The sequence below is a fragment of the Oncorhynchus tshawytscha genome, unplaced genomic scaffold (genome assembly GCF_018296145.1).
Source record: "Oncorhynchus tshawytscha isolate Ot180627B unplaced genomic scaffold, Otsh_v2.0 Un_contig_210_pilon_pilon, whole genome shotgun sequence".
NCBI lineage: Eukaryota > Metazoa > Chordata > Actinopteri > Salmoniformes > Salmonidae > Oncorhynchus > Oncorhynchus tshawytscha.
In genome coordinates this window covers 175,001-196,242 of record NW_024609700.1, presented here as the reverse complement: position 1 = coordinate 196,242, position 21,242 = coordinate 175,001, and the positions used below count along the sequence as shown (strand labels likewise).

The 21,242-nt window shown below is 47.2% G+C and overlaps 1 protein-coding gene across 1 annotated transcript in view; it reads left to right on the top strand.

Moving 5' to 3' along the window:
• LOC112239472 (microtubule-associated tumor suppressor 1 homolog A) overlaps positions 1 to 21,242 on the top strand; it is a 34,140-nt gene that overhangs the window by 2,508 nt on the left and 10,390 nt on the right. Inside the window, exons 2-6 of the mRNA XM_042317062.1 lie at positions 5,788 to 6,116; positions 12,385 to 12,451; positions 18,627 to 18,841; positions 19,804 to 19,909; positions 20,667 to 20,740. Of these exons, the coding sequence (XP_042172996.1) occupies positions 5,788 to 6,116; positions 12,385 to 12,451; positions 18,627 to 18,841; positions 19,804 to 19,909; positions 20,667 to 20,740 (791 nt within the window). The remainder of the gene's footprint in view (positions 1 to 5,787; positions 6,117 to 12,384; positions 12,452 to 18,626; positions 18,842 to 19,803; positions 19,910 to 20,666; positions 20,741 to 21,242) is intronic.

Sequence of the window (21,242 nt, the reverse complement as noted above, 5' to 3'; positions counted from 1 at the left end):
GGGGTCCTTCTAGATTTTCTAGGAGTCTGTAGCTGTGTCACCGGGGATGTGTTCACTTGCGCCTGCATCTCAACTGACACCCTGTTCCCAATATAGGGCCCTGGTCAGAAACAGTACACTATATGGGGTACAGGGTGGTATATGAGAAGTTCTCTGCCTTATTGGGGGCTTGGTTTATTTACAATGTGTCTAACACTTCAGTTTCTAATCATACTTCTATTCCATAGTCACCTCAAGGTTGTCAGAGAGATAGCGTCTAATACTGAGATAACAGTGGGTAAATATGTTCTGTGAAGCCCATTATAGGCCAGGCTAGCACACAGACTCTCGCCCTCCTGCCTGTGGCCCAGCAAGCTTTTACATGGGTGTATCCAATGCTGCTGACGCCACATCTTTTAAGTAATGTACATCAAAATCCTCATTTGATAAATCTGCTGCAGATGCAGTTTGCGGATTAATGCCGTCAGATTCGCACTTTTCATTTTTCCAGATTTGATGTTTCATCTGAGCACGGCAGGGGGCATCTTTAATCCCACCCAGATTAAGACTACGGGCTACCTTTGTGTGTGTGTGTGCACAAGTGATGGGCACTGTTTACTGCCTCTGGCTGGCACATCAAACCCTTTTTGAAACGTATTCCCAACCGAACTGAAACCATGTTGGTGTTTGAGGCTACTGTAGTTTGCCAGAATGTAGAGAGTGAGAGTTGGACAGAGAGCCAATCCCTCATCAACTGTACAGTATTAATTACACTCTCCTGACTGCTGCTCCAATGGGCTGGCAAATTAAAATACAACCCACTTCATAGGAGGGATTAAGACTGGATTACTGTGTGTGGGTGTGTGTGTGTTGGGGGCAGTAGCTTTTCCACCCAGATCAGACTTTCACAGCGCTGAGCTGTGTGTGTGTGTGTGTGTGTGTGTGTGCGCAGGGGGTCATAATTTTGGCTATAGCTTTTGCACACTGCTCAATGCTGTGAAAGGCTGATCTGGGTGGAAAAGCTACTGCACACACACACACACAGTAATCCAGTCTTAATCCCTCCTATGAAGTGGCTTGCATTTTTGCCACCCAGCCCATTGGAGCAGCAGTCAGGAGAGTGTAATTAATACTGTACAGTTGATGAGGGATTGGCTCTCTGTCCAACTCTCACTCTCTACATTCTGGCAAACTACAGTAGCCTCAAACACCAACATGGTTTCAGTTCGGTTGGGAATACGTTTCAAAAGGGTTTGATTTACTCAGATGACAGATCTAACACACACACACACACACACACACACACAGCCACACACGCCATCCTCAACTAAAAGACACCCTCTCCGCTCGTCTTCTTCTTCCTCCTCTCATCCAGCCCCTCATCTCTCCCTTTCAGTAGCACCTCTTAACGTCTCCTCTAGACACTGATCCAAGATCAGTTTAGTGTTTCTCCCCATGATAGTCATGACTTGTGGATGAAAAGCTGATCCTAGATCTGTGCCCAACTTCCATCCAGAGACTTTTTTTCTTAACTTGTAAAATATGTTCCAAATGGCACCACCTTCACTATATAGCGCACTGGTTAAAAGTAGTGCACTAAATAGGGAGTAGGGTGCCATTTGGGATGCACATAATATCCCACTGCATGCTAAGTGGCTAACTGACTGACATCTCTCTCACAGACTGGGCCCTGAACCTCTATCAGCCTGCATGGCAGATCAAAGGTACACACTCTGCAAAATGTCTGCTTGACTCTTTTTCCCTCCAGAAAGGAGAATGGAGAAAAAATAAGCAAGAGACATTTTGTAAAAGGTGACGGTATGTTGCTGAATATGATGGAAATATATCTGAAGCTCCTCCTAGTAAACAGAAATACTACTGGCAAACATGTTATATAATAGTGGTCTATATATTGGTCCAGTGACATCCGCCTCTTAGGCAGATCAGATAAACCTCCATGGCCTTTGTTTTGGTTCTCTTTAGGAGTTTCCACCCTCATTGAATTAAACCAAGATGATTGTCATAAATTACAGTTGTTTATGCCTCTGAATGAAGACTATTCATGTGGGTTGTGTGTGTGTGTGCCTACTGGGAGGATGTTTTGGTTTCCCCTCCCTGGTGTGTTAAAAGAGATTTAGCGATTAGCAGTCACCCACAGGATGCCCCTGTGTGTGTGGGTGTGGTGTTGCCTTTTGGGTGCTGTGGTAGGCTGTGAAAACACAGGATGAAAGTAGGCACCGCTCCCCCTGTTAGCTCAAGCCATGCATGGGGACATCCAGACTGGCAGTGGTGCGACATGCTCGAGGAAGCATTGAAACTCTGTGTGTGTTACGGATAGTCTCTAGTCGTGTGTGTCCCAGGGTGTGGGGTTGTCGACCACAATGCCATTAGAAGAGGCAGACACACTGACAGAGTGCTAATTACCCACTAACACACACACACACACGTTTCATACTCCAGCATGTTCCACCACTGTCTGTCCAGGTGTTCCTATGCACACACACACACACACACACACACACACACCTATGCACACACACACACACACACACACACGTTTCATACTCAGGCATGTTCCACCACTGTCTGTCCAGGTGTTCCTATGCACACACACACTGATGCATTGAATTTAGAAACAGAAAATGCATGACAAGAAAATATGTATAACCCAAATGGCAGATTAGTGTCAAACTGTTAATAAATGGCTGTTGACTAATAGGATAATGCAATGTAATTGGAGATTGGATTAGTAAATTGTTTGATATGAGTGTGTTTGAGCTCCATGCTGGTTATTCTAGAACTAGACGGATTGAGTTTGAGCTCCATGCTGGTTATTCTAGAACTAGACGGATTGAGTTTGAGCTCCATGCTGGTTATTCTAGAACTAGACGGATTGAGTTTGAGCTCCATGCTGGTTATTCTAGAACTAGACGGATTCAGTTTGAGCTCCATTCTGATTATTGTAGAACTAGACAGATGGTGTTTGAGCTCCATGCTGGTTATTGTAGGGCTAGACAGATGGTGTTTGAGCTCCATTCTGGTTATTGTAGGGCTAGACAGATGGTGTTTGAGCTCCATGCTGGTTATTGTAGAACTAGACAGATGGTGGTTATTGTAGAGACAGATGGAGTTTGAGCTCCATTCTGGTTATTGTAGAGACAGATGGATTTTGAGCTCTCTGCTGGTTATTGTAGAACTACACAAATGGAGTTTGAGCTCCATTCTGGTTATTGTAGAGCTAGACAGATGGTGGTTATTGTAGAGACAGATGGTGTTTGAGCTCCATGCTGGTTATTGTAGAGACAGATGGTGGTTATTGTAGAGACAGATGGTGTTTGAGCTCCATGCTGGTTATTGTAGAGCTAGACAGATGGAGTTTGAGCTCCATTCTGGTTATTGTAGAGCTAGACAGATGGTGGTTATTGTAGAGACAGATGGAGTTTGAGCTCCATGCTGGTTATTGTAGGGCTAGACAGATGGTGGTTATTGTAGAGACAGATGGTGTTTGAGCTCCATGCTGGTTATTGTAGAGCTAGACAGATGGTGGTTATTGTAGAGACAGATGGTGTTTGAGCTCCATGCTGGTTATTGTAGGGCTAGACAGATGGTGGTTATTGTAGGGCTAGACAGATGGTGTTTGAGCTCCATGCTGGTTATTGTAGGGCTAGACAGATGGTGGTTATTGTAGAGACAGATGGTGTTTGAGCTCCATGCTGGTTATTGTAGGGCTAGACAGATGGTGTTTGAGCTCTCTGCTGGTTATTGTAGAGACAGATGGTGGTTATTGTAGAGACAGATGGTGGTTATTGTAGAGACAGATGGTGTTTTAGCTCCATGGTGGTTATTGTAGAGACAGATGGTGGTTATTGTAGAGACAGATGGTGTTTGAGCTCCATGCTGGTTATTGTAGAGACAGATGGTGGTTATTGTAGAGACAGATGGTGTTTGAGCTCCATGCTGGTTATTGTAGAGACAGATGGTGGTTATTGTAGAGACAGATGGTGTTTGAGCTCCATGCTGGTTATTGTAGAGACAGATGGTGTTTGAGCTCCATGCTGGTTATTGTAGAGCTAGAGATGGTGGTTATTGTAGAGACAGATGGTGTTTGAGCTCCATGCTGGTTATTGTAGGACAGATGGTGTTTGAGCTCCAGATGGTGTTTGAGCAGATGGTGGTTATTGTAGGGCTAGACAGATGGTGTTTGAGCTGGTGGTTATTGTAGAGACCTCCATGCTGGTTATTGTAGGGCTAGACAGATGGTGGTTATTGGTGTTTGAGCTCCATGCTGGTTATTGTAGGGCTAGACAGATGGTGGTTATTGTAGGGCTAGACAGATGGTGTTTGAGCTCCATGCTGGTTATTGTAGGGCTAGAGTGATGGTGTTTGAGCTCCATGCTGGTTATTGTAGGGCTAGAGTGATGGTGTAGGCGTAGATTGATACAGTAGATCAAAACCTCATACAGTACAGTGTGTGTGCATGTTTTTGTTCCAGCCCTGTCTAAACTGAGGTCTAAGATTGAAGACCATGATTAGTTGATTATTAGACTCAGACGTGTTAGTGGTGGGCTGAAAAACCTGCTGACACTGTATCCCTCTAGCCCCAGGACTGCCCATCAAGGTGACACATGAAGCCTGTTTCTATGACTGAGGGGTTATTGACAGTGTGGTGGCCATAAGGGGGCAGTATCACAGTGTTTAACCCTCTTAGGGAGAAGGTCACAGCTCAGCTGGTGTGGTGATGGGACTCCCATAGTGTTATAGCACTCTGCCTCTCATTGAGTTGACTGTGTCAGGTGGACATCTTTATATGCAAACACTATTAAAGAAAGCTGTACTAACATAATTTATATGTGATAGCTTTAGGGAAAGATAGAGATGGTTGATCTGGCATTATAGATATGATGAGTATGATGATCAACATGAAGTATCAGGGATAACTCTATTGACAGTCTGCTGTCAGGTCAAGAGCTGTGGCCAGTTTTCCCTCCTAAACACGGCATGCAGCTTCAGTCAGGCATGAAATCTCCATGGTCCACTTTGCTCTGAGACAGCAAAATACACAGAGGGATGGAGGGAGAGGAGAAGAGACGGCAAAATGAGGGAGGGAGAGAGGGATGAAAGGAGGGGGGATAGATGGATGGAGAAAGGGAGGGGGAGAGAAAGGGAGGGGGAGAAATGGACAGAGAAAGGGAGGGGGAGAAATGGACAGAGAAAGGGAGGGGGAGAGAAAGGATGGAGAAAGGGATGGAGAAAGGGAGGGACAGAGAGAAAGGGAGGGGGAGAAATGGACAGAGAAAGGGAGGGGGAGAGAAAATGGACAGAGAAAGGGGGGGAGAAATGGACAGAGAAAGGGAGGGGGAGAGAAAGGGAGGGGGAGAGAAAGGGAGGGGGAGAGAAAGGGAGGGGGATCGATGGACGGAGAAAGGGAGGGGGAGAGAGGGATGAAAGGGAGGGGATAGATGGACAAAGAAAGGGAAGGCGAGAGAAAGGGAGGGGGAGAAATGGACAGAGAAAGGGAGGGAGTGGATGGTTTTGTCTCCTAACTGCACTGTTGCTTGATGCTAATGCACTCCTAATGGATCCTTGGATTCTACCTCGGGCCCATCATTACAGAGCTATCCCAGCATGCACTGCTGCACTGTTTCTTAGCTCCACTGGGGTTTCAGTCGGTGTCTGCTCAGAGACCTTTAGGCGTATCCTCCTGCATGCTAGTGTGTATGTTGTGTTTCTATGTTGTGGAGAGTGGAATGCGAGAGACCATGCTAAAAGTCCTGGCCAGCACACTCAACCGACCTTGCTCTCTTTCAGTGGACAAGAACAAGGCTCGGGGGGCGCCGTTGGCGAGGACCCTCTCCCAGACCAGCACCACTACTCAGGTAGGAGGACCCAGCCAACCCCAGCCGCCCCAACCAGACCTGGTCCCAGTCCCTGCCGTCCCTCTCCCAGTCCAGGGACCAGTGGTCTCGGCATCCCGCCCGGCCTGGGCTCTGGTGGAGGCTAAGCCGGCCACGGTGGCCCAGTACCGTGCCCAGTGTGAGAAGAAGAACCAGAGCCTTCAGCAGCTCCGACGGCTCCTGGAGCAGGGCAACCGTCGGATAGAAGCTCTGGCTACCGTGGTGCAGCACCTCTTCACCGAGGTAACATGGGAATATGTCTGGGTTTTACTGCACCTTGGTGTGCTGTTCTGTCACTTCACCCCTACCTACATGTACAAATGACCTGGACTAACCTGTACCCTCGCACATTGACTTGGTACCGGTACCCCCTGTATACAGCCTCGTAATTGTTATTATTATTTGTTTTTGTTTATTTAGTAAATATTTTCCTAACTCTATTTTCTTAACTGGATTATTTGTTAATTAAGAGCTTGTAAGTAAGAATTTCACGGTAAGGTAACACCTGTTGTATTCGGCGCATGTGACATAATGTGATTTGTTTTGTTTGTTGTAGTTAGGTGCTTGGTGAGCTAAAAGGAATGTCCTCTGTCTATTTTTGTAACTATGGCCTTGTTGTTATAGAGGGCAGAGAACCAGATCTGTCCTCTATGTGTGTGTTTGAGTAGTGCCATGGATATTATTCATGTAGCAATATAGATATAGTGGGCGTTGGTTGGTTGACTTGCAGAGCTTCTGTTTACATGACTGAGGAGGAGGAGGCAGGAAGGACCGTAAAATCTCACCACACCCACTCACCATTTAGGGTCCATGGCTGTCATCAAATACACAGGACCTTTCCATCCAGAACTATGTATGACTATTGATGAGTGGGTGTCAACGGTATGCTGTGGATGGCTGCATGCATGAAGTATCTGTTGTCTCTGCTGTCTTCTGTTGTCCACTGCTAAAACAAGCAGTTCAAGCTGTGTGTGTGTGTGTGTGTGTGTGTGTGTGTGTGTGTGTGTGTGTGTGACTGCCACCAGTCAAAAGCAGCCTCTCAATCATAACACTGGTGACACTGCTATCCCCTATCAATATCCTACAAAATCCCATCCATATCTTATATGGTGTCCATCTATACGTGGCTTTGGCTTTCTTAGACGAGGATCCTGTTGAACCAAACTCAGTTCCTGGTTCATGTCTTTTGAGGGTGTGTTCTATCAGTGTTTTAAGCCAGCGATTGGTCCAGCTAGGCGAGTGGGTGTGGCTTGTGTGGATAATACCGCCTGTCACTCACAGAATCCCGGACTTGAATAGGCTGCTGTGTAAATATTTGCAGAGATATTTACCCTCTCTGTCTTCAGGATGAACATTTGGAAACGCTCATTGTGATCAAGTGACATTTCTTGACAGCACAGTTAAACACAGTAGGATATTTTTAATTATACGCTTTGTGTATTTAGGATTGAGAGGAATCATCCCTAAATTAAAACACGAATTATAGACCAGAATCTACTAACGCAGAGAGAGAATGAGGTTTCACTACTCTGTAAATCCTTTCATGACAGGCATTTCCACATGAATCTTTGTCATACCTTTAATTATTCTGGTACGGCAGGAACATGTTTGGAATAGCAGTGATAATCTGCTCCAGGCGCCGAAATCCCTGGGCGTTTATAAAGTATACTGGCTCACCTTGCTTTAACAGTTTTATGAGGGCATAGTGAACTTTTCAAATTCTTCATCTGTATGACAACTGGCTAGGGAATGTGCAGCTCACAACCTTTTCCCCCAGATTCTCTCTTTCTTTCTCTCTCTGTTTCTCTCTCCCTCTCTCTTTCATTCTCTCTCTCTCATTCTCTCTACCATGTCCTAAAGCTGATTTGGTCCTTCGTTTCTCCTCACAACTGGGACTTGCTGTCATGTTGTAAGTGTATCTGATATGCTACCCCACATCTGGTGTGAATGAAGAACTGTAACATCACGGTTATGTGTTTAAAGGAGGGGGGGTAGGGAGGGAATAAGGGAGGCAAAGATGGATACATGGAGATGGAGGGAAGGGTGGTCTACAGCCTTGTGATGTGATGTTGACCACGCCTACCGTCTGCTGACCCTACCTGACCAGAGGTGTTACACACACTGAGCTTCACAATAACACACACCGTCTGTCTGTCTCTCTGCCTGAGTGGTGTGATAGTATTCTATCTGTCTGTCTGAGTGGTGTGATAGACTGTTCTCTCCCATCACTATCTCCTGTAAACCTGGTTTCATCTCCTAGAGAAAAGAACAACCATGTGGTTTCACCTTCCACAACATTCACTCCTCCACAGGTGCTGTTGTGTGACAGACTGTGAACTGAGCGGTCATTTAGATAGTAGAAAATCATCTCCACTATGCTGTTCTGAATCAGACAACATTGGTTTCTTTATCAAGTTAAGGAAATCATTCGTTGTCAAGTACTGTATCAAGTCAAGGGATTCCTGCTTCAGCCCGGTTGGTTTCCTTTTCCACTTTCTAACCAAACACCCCTCTGTGGAGAAGACAGACAGACAGCTCTGGAATGCTTTTCTGGCTTTCTATTGATTTAAAGAGATGGATTGAAGGGGAGACGGGGGAGGGAGAAAAATGGAGGAGGGACTGGGGGGAGAGAGGGACTAATGCACCAGCTGCAGTTTCAAGCCTCCCTGCAGGCGGGGAGAGAAGGGTAAAGGGTTGGGTCTGTTGGGTTCCACCACATCACCTGTGAGCTGTACATCTGGGGGTATCAATAACCCCGCCCCCTAGCTTCGAGCCCTACCGTAATCCTCCTGATAGAGGGAGAAGCAAAGTTCCTATCTGAGGAACAGCAATGAGCTCTCTGAATGTAGTAGAGGTTGTCAAGGCAACTAAACACGAGAGCAAACTTAAAACTCTAACAAAGTAGTAATACTAATGAGTGTACCCCTAGATTAAAATGTCCCCCTAGATAAACCCAGGTCACATTCATAAGGGCACATAGTAGTGAAGCGTTTGGGGGGGAAAAAACCTAAAGCGTTGTTATAGTCCCTACCTGTTTCAGTATGTTTTCTCCCATTTGGTGCCTAATGAACACACCCATGATCTGGTGCCATCAGTTATTTTAGATTAGACTACGTGGATATCTCCTGGTGTACATACTGTGTTGACTTGTAGTGTAATAGTGTGGATGACCGTGAAGGAGGGATGAATCCTCTGGGCTGTAAACGAGTGGAGAAAAGCCCTCCTGTCTCATCCCTCCATCCGAGTACATTTCCGTCGTAGGGAAGATTTCCTGGCTAGCTAGGAGGATATTTAGAGAGTCTTGGCAGTGAAATAGCTCTTCACTTATAGCATTATAAGCCTTCTATTGACTCTACAGTGCCAGACTCTCTATTTGTGTGAGTCTAATCTAAAAGGAGAATGCCAGTGCTGTCTTGGCCTGCAGAGACCACTTGAAAGCGCCACGTAGAAGATTCTACAGCACAAACCAAGCCAGGAATGGAATGGATTAGTCAGCTTTGACGTGAAGGACACGAGTCAAAGGTGGCATAAAAAACAGTTGATTATGTCTAATAGGACTCTGCTATACCACAGCAGTTTGAGCATCTGGTTAGACTGTAAACTCTCCTTCCAGACCCACATCAAACATCTCCAATCCAAAGTTAAATCTAGAATCGGCTTCTTATTTCACAACAAAGCATCCTTCACTCATGCTGCCAAACATACCCTTGTAAAACTGACCATCCTACCAATCCTTGACTTTGGCGATGTCATTTTCAAAATAGCCTCCAATACCCTACTCAACAAATTGGATGCAGTCTATCACAGTGCCATCCGTTTTGTCACCAAAGCCCCATATACTACCCACCATTGCGACCTGTACGTTCTCATTGGCTGGCCCTCGCTTCATACTCGTCACCAAACCCACTGGCTCCATGTCATCTACAAGACCCTGCTAGGTAAAGTCCCCCCTTATCTCAGCTCGCTGGTCACCATAGCATCACCCACCTGTAGCACACGCTCCAGCAGGTATATCTCTCTGGTCACCCCCAAAACCAATTCTTTCTTTGGCCGCCTCTCCTTCCAGTTCTCTGCTGCCAATGACTGGAACGAACTACAAAAATCTCTGAAACTGGAAACACTTGTCTCCCTCACTAGCTTTAAGCACCAGCTGTCAGTGCAGTTCACAGATTACTGCACCTGTACATAGCCCACCTATAATTTAGCCCAAACAACTACCTCTTTCCCTACTGCATTTATTTTATTTATTTATTTATTTATTTAGCTCCTTTGCACCCCATTATTTTTATTTCTACTTTGCACATTCTTCCACTGAAAATCTACCATTCCAGTGTTTTACTTGCTATATTGTATTTACTTTGCCACCATGGCCTTTTTTGCCTTTACCTCCCTTATCTCACCTCATTTGCTCACATCGTATATAGACTTGTTTATACTGTATTATTGACTGTATGTTTGTTTTACTCCATGTGTAACTCTGTGTCGTTGTATGTGTTGAACTGCTTTGCTTTATCTTGGCCAGGTCGCAATTGTAAATGAGAACTTGTTCTCCACTGGCCTACCTGGTTAAATAAAGGTGAAATAAAATAAAAAATAAAAATCTCCACTGTAACTATGTAGCAGGCTAGCTAATAGGCAATGGCCAAGCTCGCTTTGATTCCCTATAGGTCATGTCTTTGAAAAGTAGAATCTAGTGAGTGTTGTTAGTGCTGCTCATGTTTATGAATGGATTAGCCCCACAGACACGTACTGTACAACCACTGGCTCTTTTAAAGGTTAAAGGAACCAGAGAGGCTTGACCACGCAGCTCCCAAGGCCCAGAGCAGAGGGCCTTAGCCCAGCCTGACCTCACGCTCATCTAGCCCTCTCCCTCCACCACCCCCAGCTCCAGGCCCTGTCTCTAGGGGAAATATACGTGGGCTGGAGTTTGGCCAAGGGCGGCTGGGTTGGAGGTGGGGAGGTACTGCTAGGCAGGGCTTGATGTGCTGAGTACTCCTTGGAGAGGGAGAGGGAGGTTTATTTGATGTAGACAGACCAGTTTCCTGAGCGAGCGAGAGAGTGGAGTGGTAGAGGTGGTTGGAAAGGGGGAGGTTCTGACCAGGCACATTGTAGTGGAGCTCCTAGATGTAGCACTTGGCCCTTCAGCAGCCCAGGGGGAATAACATGGGCTCCTCTGGCAGCAAAGCCTGCCTGAAGACTCCTCCACATACCAGAAAGAAAGGCAAGGTGTGTTTGTTTTCTCTCTCTTTTCTCTCTCTCTTTTCTCTCTCTTTTCTCTCTCTTTTCTCTCTCTCTTTTCTCTCTCTCTTTTCTCTCTCTCTTTTCTCTCTCTTTTCTCTCTCTTTTCTCTCTCTTTTCTTTCTCGCTCCGTTTGCTTTATTTTTGTTGTTGTTTTTGTTTTGCGCATCTGTTGGTGGGCTGTTTGGCCTCTATCTCTCTCTAACTATCTCTATCTATCTCTCTCTCTCTCTCTCTCTCTCTCTCTCCTTACAGCTGACCGATTGGTTTCATGACTATAAAGTATGTGTGTGTGCATCATGCCATGTGTCAAATAGAGACGGTTATGAAGTGATCGTTGTGTCTCTGTTTTAAAGAGTGTGAACATTTATTATAGCACCGTCTCTGTTTGACCATTTTAGAGAAGTGTGTGTGTGTGTGTGTGTGTGTGTGTGTGTGTGTGTGTGTGTGTTTGTGTGATTAGTGCAGGGTGTAGCCTTCCATCCTTTCAGGATGTTGAGACAATGTTGATATGTATGAGAGTGTAAGTCCGTAACAATGATCAAGTTCATGAGAGAATTTGTGTACGTGACGTCTGAGAGGAAGCGTGTGTGTTTTAGACTCAAACGATCTACTTATTAATGCGTAGGCCTGTCAGGTGAGTTTTCATGGCACGTGTTCCCTGTTTCTAAGATGCCCAATGTCACTTCTAAGTCACCCTATAAGTCGTCTCTCCACAGTATGATAACGGCGTGATATGGATACAGTGTCATAAGGAAAACAGTATCTGATGTCGAGACAGCTGCTGAAAACGCTAGCCTGGTTCCCAAATCCGTTTGTGCTGTCTCGTCAACTCCTACGGCACCATAGAAGATGGCAGATGGCGCTAACAGATCTGGGACCAGGCTATGAAAATGCAGCTCTCAGAAACGTGCTGTCTCTGTAGCCTACCCAGCGGGCTAATGTAGGTTGTAGTAGGTTGTTGTTAGAAGTTACAGCATTCCTCGACACGCCTATAGGAATATGTTATTAGGTCACCATACTGAAGCCTGTAATTTTTCGAAGTCTAAGAAGCTATTGTTGCCAAGGAATGATGTTGTGGAAAGATGACTGTCAGTCGAGTCATAATGTCTGACGTAAAATGATTGTCTGGTTCCACTTGAAACGAAAGTCTCACATAGTTTAGGAATAGTTTTTCCATTGACTTAATAACTAATGGTCTCTCTCTCTCTGTCTCTCTCTCTGTCTCTCTCTCTGTCTCTCTCTCTGTCTGTCTCTCTTCCCCCCCCAACAGCGTGAAGAGACATTGAAGCTGAAGAAAGGACTGTCCCTGGAGCTTTCTACCCTGCGTGATGAGCTCAGTAAGAAAAAAAACACCTCAAGCATGTCTACCCCTCTACCTCGTGTCTACCCCTCTACCTCGTGTCTACCCCTCTACCTCGTGTCTACCCCTCTACCTCGTGTCTACCCCTCTACCTCATGTCTACCCCTCTACCTCATGTCTACCCCTGCTACCTCGTGTCTACCCCTCTACCTCATGTCTACCCCTCTACCTCGTGTCTACCCCTCTACCTCATGTCTGCCCCTCTACCTCGTGTCTACCCCTCTACCTCGTGTCTGCCCCTCTTGTCTACCCCTCTACCTCGTGTCTACCCCTCTACCTCGTGTCTACCCCTCTACCTCGTGTCTACCCCTCTACCTCGTGTCTACCCCTCTACCTCGTGTCTACCCCTCTACCTCGTGTCTACCCCTCTACCTCGTGTCTACCCCTCTACCTCGTGTCTACCCCTCTACCTCTTGTCTACCCCTCTACCTCTTGTCTGCCCCTCTACCTCTTGTCTACCCCTCTACCTCGTGTCGCCCCTCTACCTCGTGTCTACCCCTCTACCTCATGTCTACCCCTCTACCTCATGTCTACCCCTCTACCTCGTGTCTACCCCTGCCCCTCTACCTCGTGTCTGCCCCTCTACCTCGTGTCTGCCCCCCCTCATGTCTGCCCCTCTACCTCATGTCTACCCCTCTACCTCATGTCTACCCCTCTACCTCATGTCTACCCCTCTACCTCATGTCTACCCCTCTACCTCTTGTCTACCCCTCTACCTCTTGTCTACCCCCTCTACCTCGTGTCTACCCCTCTCTACCTCGTGTCTACCCCTCTACCTCGTGTCTACCCCTCTACCTCGTGTCTACCCCTCTACCTCGTGTCTACCCCTCTACCTCGTGTCTACCCCTCTACCTCGTGTCTGCCCCTCTACCTCGTGTCTACCCCTCTACCTCGTGTCTACCCCCTCTACCTCGTGTCTGCCCCTCTACCTCGTGTCTACCCCTCTACCTCGTGTCTGCCCCTCTACCTCGTGTCTGCCCCTCTACCTCGTGTCTGCCCCTCTACCTCGTGTCTACCCCTCTACCTCGTGTCTGCCCCTCTACCTCGTGTCTGCCCCTCTACCTCGTGTCTGCCCCTCTACCTCGTGTCTACCCCTCTACCTCGTGTCTGCCCCTCTACCTCGTGTCTACCCCTCTACCTCAATGTCTGCCCTCTACCTCGTGTCTGCCCCTCTACCTCGTGTCTACCCCTCTACCTCGTGTCTACCCCGTCTACCTCGTGTCTGCCCCTACCTCGTGTCTACCCCTCTCCTCGTGTCTGCCCCTCTACCTCGTGTCTGCCCCTCTACCTCGTGTCTACCCCCCTCTACCTCGTGTCTGCCCCTCTACCTCGTGTCTGCCCCTCTACCTCGTGTCTACCCCTCTACCTCGTGTCTGCCCCTCTCCTCGTGTCTGCCCCTCTACCTCGTGTCTACCCTCTACCTCGTGTCTGCCCCTCTACCTCGTGTCTACCCCTCTACCTCGTGTCTACCCCTCTACCTCTTGTGTCTGCCCCTCTACCTCGTGTCTGCCCCTCTACCTCGTGTCTGCCCCTCTACCTCGTGTCTACCCCTCTACCTCATGTCTACCCCTCTACCTCATGTCTGCCCCTCTACCTCATGTCTACCCCTCTACCCCTCTACCTCGTGTCTACCCCTCTACCTCGTGTCTACCCCTCTACCTCGTGTCTACCCCTCTACCTCGTGTCTACCCCTCTACCTCGTGTCTACCCCTCTACCTCATGTCTGTCTACCTCCTCTACCTCGTGTCTACCCCTCTACCTCGTGTCTACCCCTCTACCTCGTGTCTACCCCTCTACCTCGTGTCTACCCCTCTACCTCGTGTCTACCCCTCTACCTCTGTCTACCTCGTGTCTACCCCTCTACCTCGTGTCTACCCCTCTACCTCGTGTCTACCCCTCTACCTCGTGTCTACCCCTCTACCTCGTGTCTGCCCTCTACCTCGTGTCTACCCCTCTACCTCGTGTCTGCCCCTCTACCTCGTGTCTACCCCTCTACCTCGTGTCTGCCCCTCTACCTCGTGTCTACCCCTCTACCTCGTGTCTACCCCTCTACCTCGTGTCTACCCCTCTACCTCGTCTACCCCTCTACCTCGTGTCTACCCCTCTACCTCGTGTCTACCCCTCTACCTCGTGTCTACCCCTCTACCTCGTGTCTACCTCTCTACCTCGTGTCTACCCCTCTACCTCGTGTCTACCCCTCTACCTCGTGTCTACCCCTCTACCTCGTGTCTACCCCTCTACCTCGTGTCTACCCCTCTACCTCGTGTCTACCCCTCTACCTCGTGTCTACCCCTCTACCTCGTGTCTACCCTCTACCTCGTGTCTACCCTGTCTACCTCTACCTCGTGTCTACCCCTCTACCTCGTGTCTACCCTCTACCTCGTGTCTACCTCGTGTCTACCCTCTACCTCGTGTCTACCCCTCTACCTCGTGTCTACCCCTCTACCTCTGTCTACCTCGTGTCTACCCCTCTACCTCGTGTCTACCCCTCTACCTCGTGTCTACCCCCTCGTGTCTACCTCTGTCTGCCCCTCTACCTCGTGTCTACCCCTCTACCTCGTGTCTCCCTCTACCTCGTGTCTACCCCTCTACCTCGTGTCTACCCCTCTACCTCGTGTCTACCTCGTGTCTACCCCTCTACCTCGTGTCTACCCCTCTACCTCTTACATATGCACGTTTATCAGCATGTCGGTTGCTCAAGGAAGAGCAAGTGTTTGCCTGAAGCAGAAAATCTGTAAATAAGAAAATGATCAACGAAAACATTTAATCTGACAATTGTGTCTCGTTATGAATGAAGCCAACAATGTTTTTTTGTTTTTTTACAACACTCAATGTGAATGAACCTTCCCTCTATTTCACTCTCATTTCCCTAACCTGTTGGCTTATCATTAAGGCCTTATCAGGTCGTCAACTGCCTTCCAAAGCTCTGTGTGCTGGCCAACTCTCTGCCTCTGTGTAGACATGATTAGCCCCCACCCCCTAGGCATGCTGTATTTGGGAGGCGTGAATGCAAGCCTCGGCATGTTTTCCAAAAATGTGTGTGCCTGTGTGGACACCTGTTAGCGTGCAAGTACGTGTGTCTGCGCGTGTCAGGGAAATGCATTGAACTGATGTTATTGGTAGCCCGTGCAGCGGTCATAAAGCCTTCATAATTACAGACCGTCTCCTTTGTCCAAGGTCTTCCTTCAAGCAGGACTTAACGTCTTCCCTCCGAAGCATTCACCAACAGTAGTTAGTGGTAGTCTCTCTGCAGCATCATCTCTGTTTACCCTTATGGAGACATGCTACATCACTGTCGTGACAGGACAATAGTCTTAACATAATGGGTTTGGGTGCTGGGAAACTGCTTGTCAGGGAAGGGGGTTGTTCTCTTTAGGAGGAAATGTTCAGACTCTAATTCTGGAGAAACGTCTGGTTGTTGTAGAGCAGGGATCAGCAACTAGATCACACCGCGGGACGATTTCTTTCTTGAGGAGATGGTCAGGGGGCCAGACCATAATTACAAATACTTTGTAGGCTGCAGATATAATATTTGACTAAAACACAATCATTTCAAACCTTGCTTATATTTGGATACAATCACATATCTATTATCCGTTTGGTATCCTTATGAACAAAATAAAAATCACTTGGAGCTGATTTGCTGGTGTTTCTAGTCGCTCTTTAATTTTTTTTACATGGGGGGCCAAATAAAATCATCTGCGGGCCATATTTTGTTGTAGTGTAATGTGACATTTTGACAACATTTCGATCCATTTCAAATACTTCCAACTGTAAAAACATCCTTCCTCCCTTCAAGATGATCCCTGATCTGACACGACTGGATAGGTCAATAATATGTGATAGAATCCATGCTTACAGCTATCCATTTTTCTTAGTGGTGATCATTTCAAACAAGGCGGGAAGGTGTTTGTGAACATGTTGAAACACTCATTGTTGTGGATGTGTTTCATACATTACAAGGCATTCCATTCGGTTCTGTTCCGCCAATGACATCAGAGTGGCGTTCCAGAGGAATGGGCTTGTTCAGTTCTGTTCCTTCGACTTGGCCCAGACCCCAGATGTTGTAATGTGTTACGAAAGGGAGAGGAAACGTGCTCCGTTTCACTTTACCCACGTGCCCCCATGACCGTCTCAGACGTCCTGCCAGACCTCGTCAATCCTCGCCAACTGTGCAAGATGCCTTAGAGGCATCTGGTTGGAATGCCTGTACAATGTGGTTCTGATGAACAATACCAACGGCCGTCTGCTGTCAGGGATATAGAGAGCTAGAAAGCCCCCTTCTCTTTTACGCAGACAGGCACACAGTCTCACATGCATGATAGACACACACACACACACACACACACACAACACTCCGACTACAATTCTGTCGTTTTATTCCTTCACACACTTTTCTCTCTCACACACGTTTATACAAACAATACTTTTACTACACAGTGAAAACCATTCCGTCTCAACACACACACTCATGTAAGCCCGGACACACCCTTTAACTGCCGTACCAAGCCCTCTCCCCCTAAAAGCAAACACGTGCATAGATGCACTTTCTTTCCCACCGAACCTCAGCAGAAAATGTATCGACGACCATCTGTTTGAGGAGCGGGGGCTTTGGTGTGCTTGTTGAACCTTGACCCCTGTTTTTACACATGACTGTGGAATGTATGAATCTCACTCTCACCACCTCCTTCAAAACTCTGTCTGTTAACGTCAGACTTTGAGAAGTGCTAACAAGTCTCTCTGCTATGTCTACTGTATGTTTGACCAGCAGAACCTGTGTCAATACGTTTCTCTTCAAGCTAGTGAAAGAACGTTGTCAGTCTGACTTCAGAGATTTTATTTGTCTTTCCGACAGTTTTGCAGTTAACAGTTCTAGGCTCTTTATAATGAGTGGATAATGGTCACAGTTCAAATCTGCGGATTGAGTTAAAGGGATATTTCAGGTTTGGCATTGAAGCCCGTTATCTACTTCCCCGAAGTCTGATGAACTAATGGATACCATTTTGTATGTCTCTGCTGGTTAGCATTGGCTTGTGAAACGACCTCCAACTTCCTTCGTACTGGACACAGATACATAGAAATGGTATCCACGAGTTCATGTTAATCTGGGGAAGTAGATAAAGGGGATTCATTGTTAAAATCCTGAACTATCCCTTTAAATCTGATCCTAGATCAATTTTATCTTGAGCTGATAATGACTACAGTAACAGGCTTGAGTAAATCCTGATCCTAGATCTGCCCTTAGATACACATTCTTTCCAGCTCCCTTCCTTGTTCCTTCTTGACCCATGATGTCATGTTATGAAACAATTTGTGGGGGGGCAGCGCTGATGTCATAATACGGGGGCCACATGCCAGTCACACCTGCCCCTAATCCACACACACACACACACACCCTTTCTGTTAGTTACCCCATAATAAAGACAGGACCCGTCTGTTAACGGGCTCACAGCTGCCGGCCTTTATGACAACATCGCCGTGGCAACAGGCCTCAGAGTTAATCCCACAGGGGAGGATATGAGGAAATGTCAACTGTCCAGGCTGCTCTGTGCTGCGCTGTGGGAATCTGCTATTATCATTACATATATGGGTCTATCATTACATATGTATTAAAATATAGTCCTGTCATTAGATGTCGATTAAGTAGGTTATAGCCTACGAGACCCAAATGAATTCTACTCCTGGTTGGGCAAAACAATTACGTTCAATGGAGATCTGCTGTTGAAGGGGCTTTTTAGTTCAGGGCCTGGTTTAATTGGTCCTGGAATCTGGCCCTTAGTTTTCAGCGGACATGTAAAGTGTTGTGTGAAAGGGTGCATGTGATTCTGATCAGGATTAGAGGTTGGGGTTGGATTGTGCAATGTTGGAACAGTCGTGCATTTTTCCAGTGCGTCGTCAGATGTTCACATCCAACTGGTGTTTATGCAACGCTGTTACAAAAACACCAATTGGCCGTTAGATGTTATTCCAACACTGTCGCTCTCTTATTACAGTGAAGTCATTATTTATCATAGAGCCTCATTCTGGGTAATTGTGTTTTGAAAGTGAATTCTAAAATACAAAGTGACAATGACATGGTCTCCCTCTTTCTCCCTCTTTCTCTCCCTCCCTCCCTCCCTCCCTCCCTCTCCTCCCCCTCCCTCCCTCTCCAGTCTCCTCGTCCCAGTGCTGTGAGCGGCTGCAGAAGGAGAAGGAGGAGGTGCGGGTGTCTCTGGAGGAGGCGGTGCGGAGGGTCCAGAGGGATCACCAGGCTGAGCTGACCGGCCTGGAGGAGAGGCTCAAGGCCTTCTACCAGGCAGAGTGGGACAAGGTGCACCAGGCCTATCAGGAGGAGGCGGACAAATGCCGCGCCCTCATGGAGCAGCAGGTCAGTGGTCGAGGCGGTGACCGGGCTTGTGGTGACCGGGCTCTGAAATGTTCAACTTGTTAACTGGTTGAACGGGGCACGTGTTTAACTACAACCTGTTAGCAAGTCGGAGTTTCCTAGTTCCGAGTAGCACGTGAACACAGCACTCGAGCACTTCTGAAACACTCCACTGGCTCTCAACCGCACCACACACAGCGCCCAACTCCTAAACGCTTCCCGAGATTTACGACCGTTGCCATGGTTATTACTCCCTGATGTCATCAGCGGTAGAACGGGGCGGCATGGATGAATATGAATTGGCACGTAGTATTACTTCCTGAGTCCTCTATGGCCTGCATCTAACTGGTAATTCAATTAGCGATAAATCATCCACATGAGCTTGTTCCAAATCAGATACTTTTTAGCACACCTACTCCCATGCACAAAACACACACCTCATACACACGCAGACTCCTGCACATACACACACACACACAACGCTGCTGCCCCATGTATATAGAGACATAAAACACACACCTCATACACATGCAGACTCCTGCACATACACACACACACACACACACACACACAACGCTGCTGCCCCATGTATATGGAGACACAAAACACTTCCCGTTTCTGTTATGCTGCTTTCACACTGTGTATTTAAATACTGGATTCTCCACATAGTTCATTCTATTATTTCTCATTTGAACTGCCCTGTTAGGAGCAGGTGACACCAGCATTTCACTGCACCCGCTATAACACCTGATAAACTGTGTACGCAACCAATAACCTTTGATTTGAAATGTGTCATAATAGTGGGGGCGAATATTAGTAGTATGAATTGGAAGTATAAAGAGGAAACCTTGGACTATTGAGATTCACCCCGTAACTGATGCTGAGCTTGTAATGGCGTATTACTGAGAGGAGCCCATGGAGTTGAATGGTCAATCAAATCATTTTCTTAATCTTCTCTCTGTCAGCTGGAGGAGATGAGGAGCAGACAGGAGACTCTGAGGAGAAACTCTGAGGCCAGCCACGCTCAGCAGATGGACACGCTCAGACTGACCTACGACACCGCTGTCCAAGGTGAGGAGACCCAACCACACACCTTCACAGAACTCATTGAAATTCATCCCTCTATTCTTCTGTCCTAAAATGCATGTTTCAACCCACCCATCAATCCATCCACCCATCAATCCACCCATCCATCCATCAATCCATCCACCGATCAATCTATCCACCCATCAATCTATCTATCCATCCATCAATCAATCCATCCACCCATCAATCCACCCATCAATTCATCCACCCATCAATCAATCCATCCACCCATCAATCAATCCATCCACCCATCAATCAATCCATCCACCCATCAATCAATCCATCCACCCATCAATCAATCCATCCACCCATCAATCAATCCATCCACCCATCAATCAATCCATCCACCCATCAATCAATCCATCCACCCATCAATCAATCCATCCATCAATCCACCCATCCACCCATCAATCTATCCATCCACCCATCAATCTATCCATCCACCCATCCATCAATCCACCATCCTTCCATCCACCCATCAATCCACCATCCTTCCATCCACCCATCAATCCTTCCATCCACCCATCAATCCTTCCATCCACCCATCCATCCTTCCATCAATCCATCCACCCATCAATCCATCCATCCACCCATCCATCCATCCACCCATCAATTTATCCATCTCCGGCATCCACACACTTGGTTGGTTTTCACATGAGAAAGGATTAATCCAAAGTGTTTTAATTGGTGAATAAGTGACTAGTTTTCCTCCATTGACTCAGTGTGTGTTGTTGTTTTGCAGAGCTCAGGAAAACCCTGGAACAGGACTTGGAGAACCTGGACAAAACACTAAAGGAAACAGAGGCCACTCTCACTGTAAGATCCATGTTCCCTGTACCTCCCTCCCTGCCTTACCAACACGTTTACCCAATACAGATACTACTATCTTCTGTATGTCTTCTATAGACTCAGTATCAGGGAGGAACACTGTTGTAGCGTTGACTTAACTCTCTCTCTCAACCACTCTCTCTCTCTCTCTCTCTCTCTCTCTCTCTCTCTCTCTCTCTCTCTCTCTCAACCACTTTCTCTCTCTCTCAACCACTTTCTCTCTCTCTCAACCACTTTCTCTCTCTCTCAACCACTTTCTCTCTCTCTCTCTCAACCACTTTCTCTCTCTCTCTCTCTCTCTCAACCACTTTCTCTCTCTCTCTCTCTCTCTCTCAACCACTTTCTCTCTCTCTCTCTCTCCTCTCTCTCTCTCAACCACTTTCTCTCTCTCTCTCTCTCTCTCAACCACTTTCTCTCTCTCTCTCTCTCTCTCTCTCAACCACTTTCTCTCTCTCTCAACCACTTTCTCTCTCTCTCTCTCTCTCTCTCT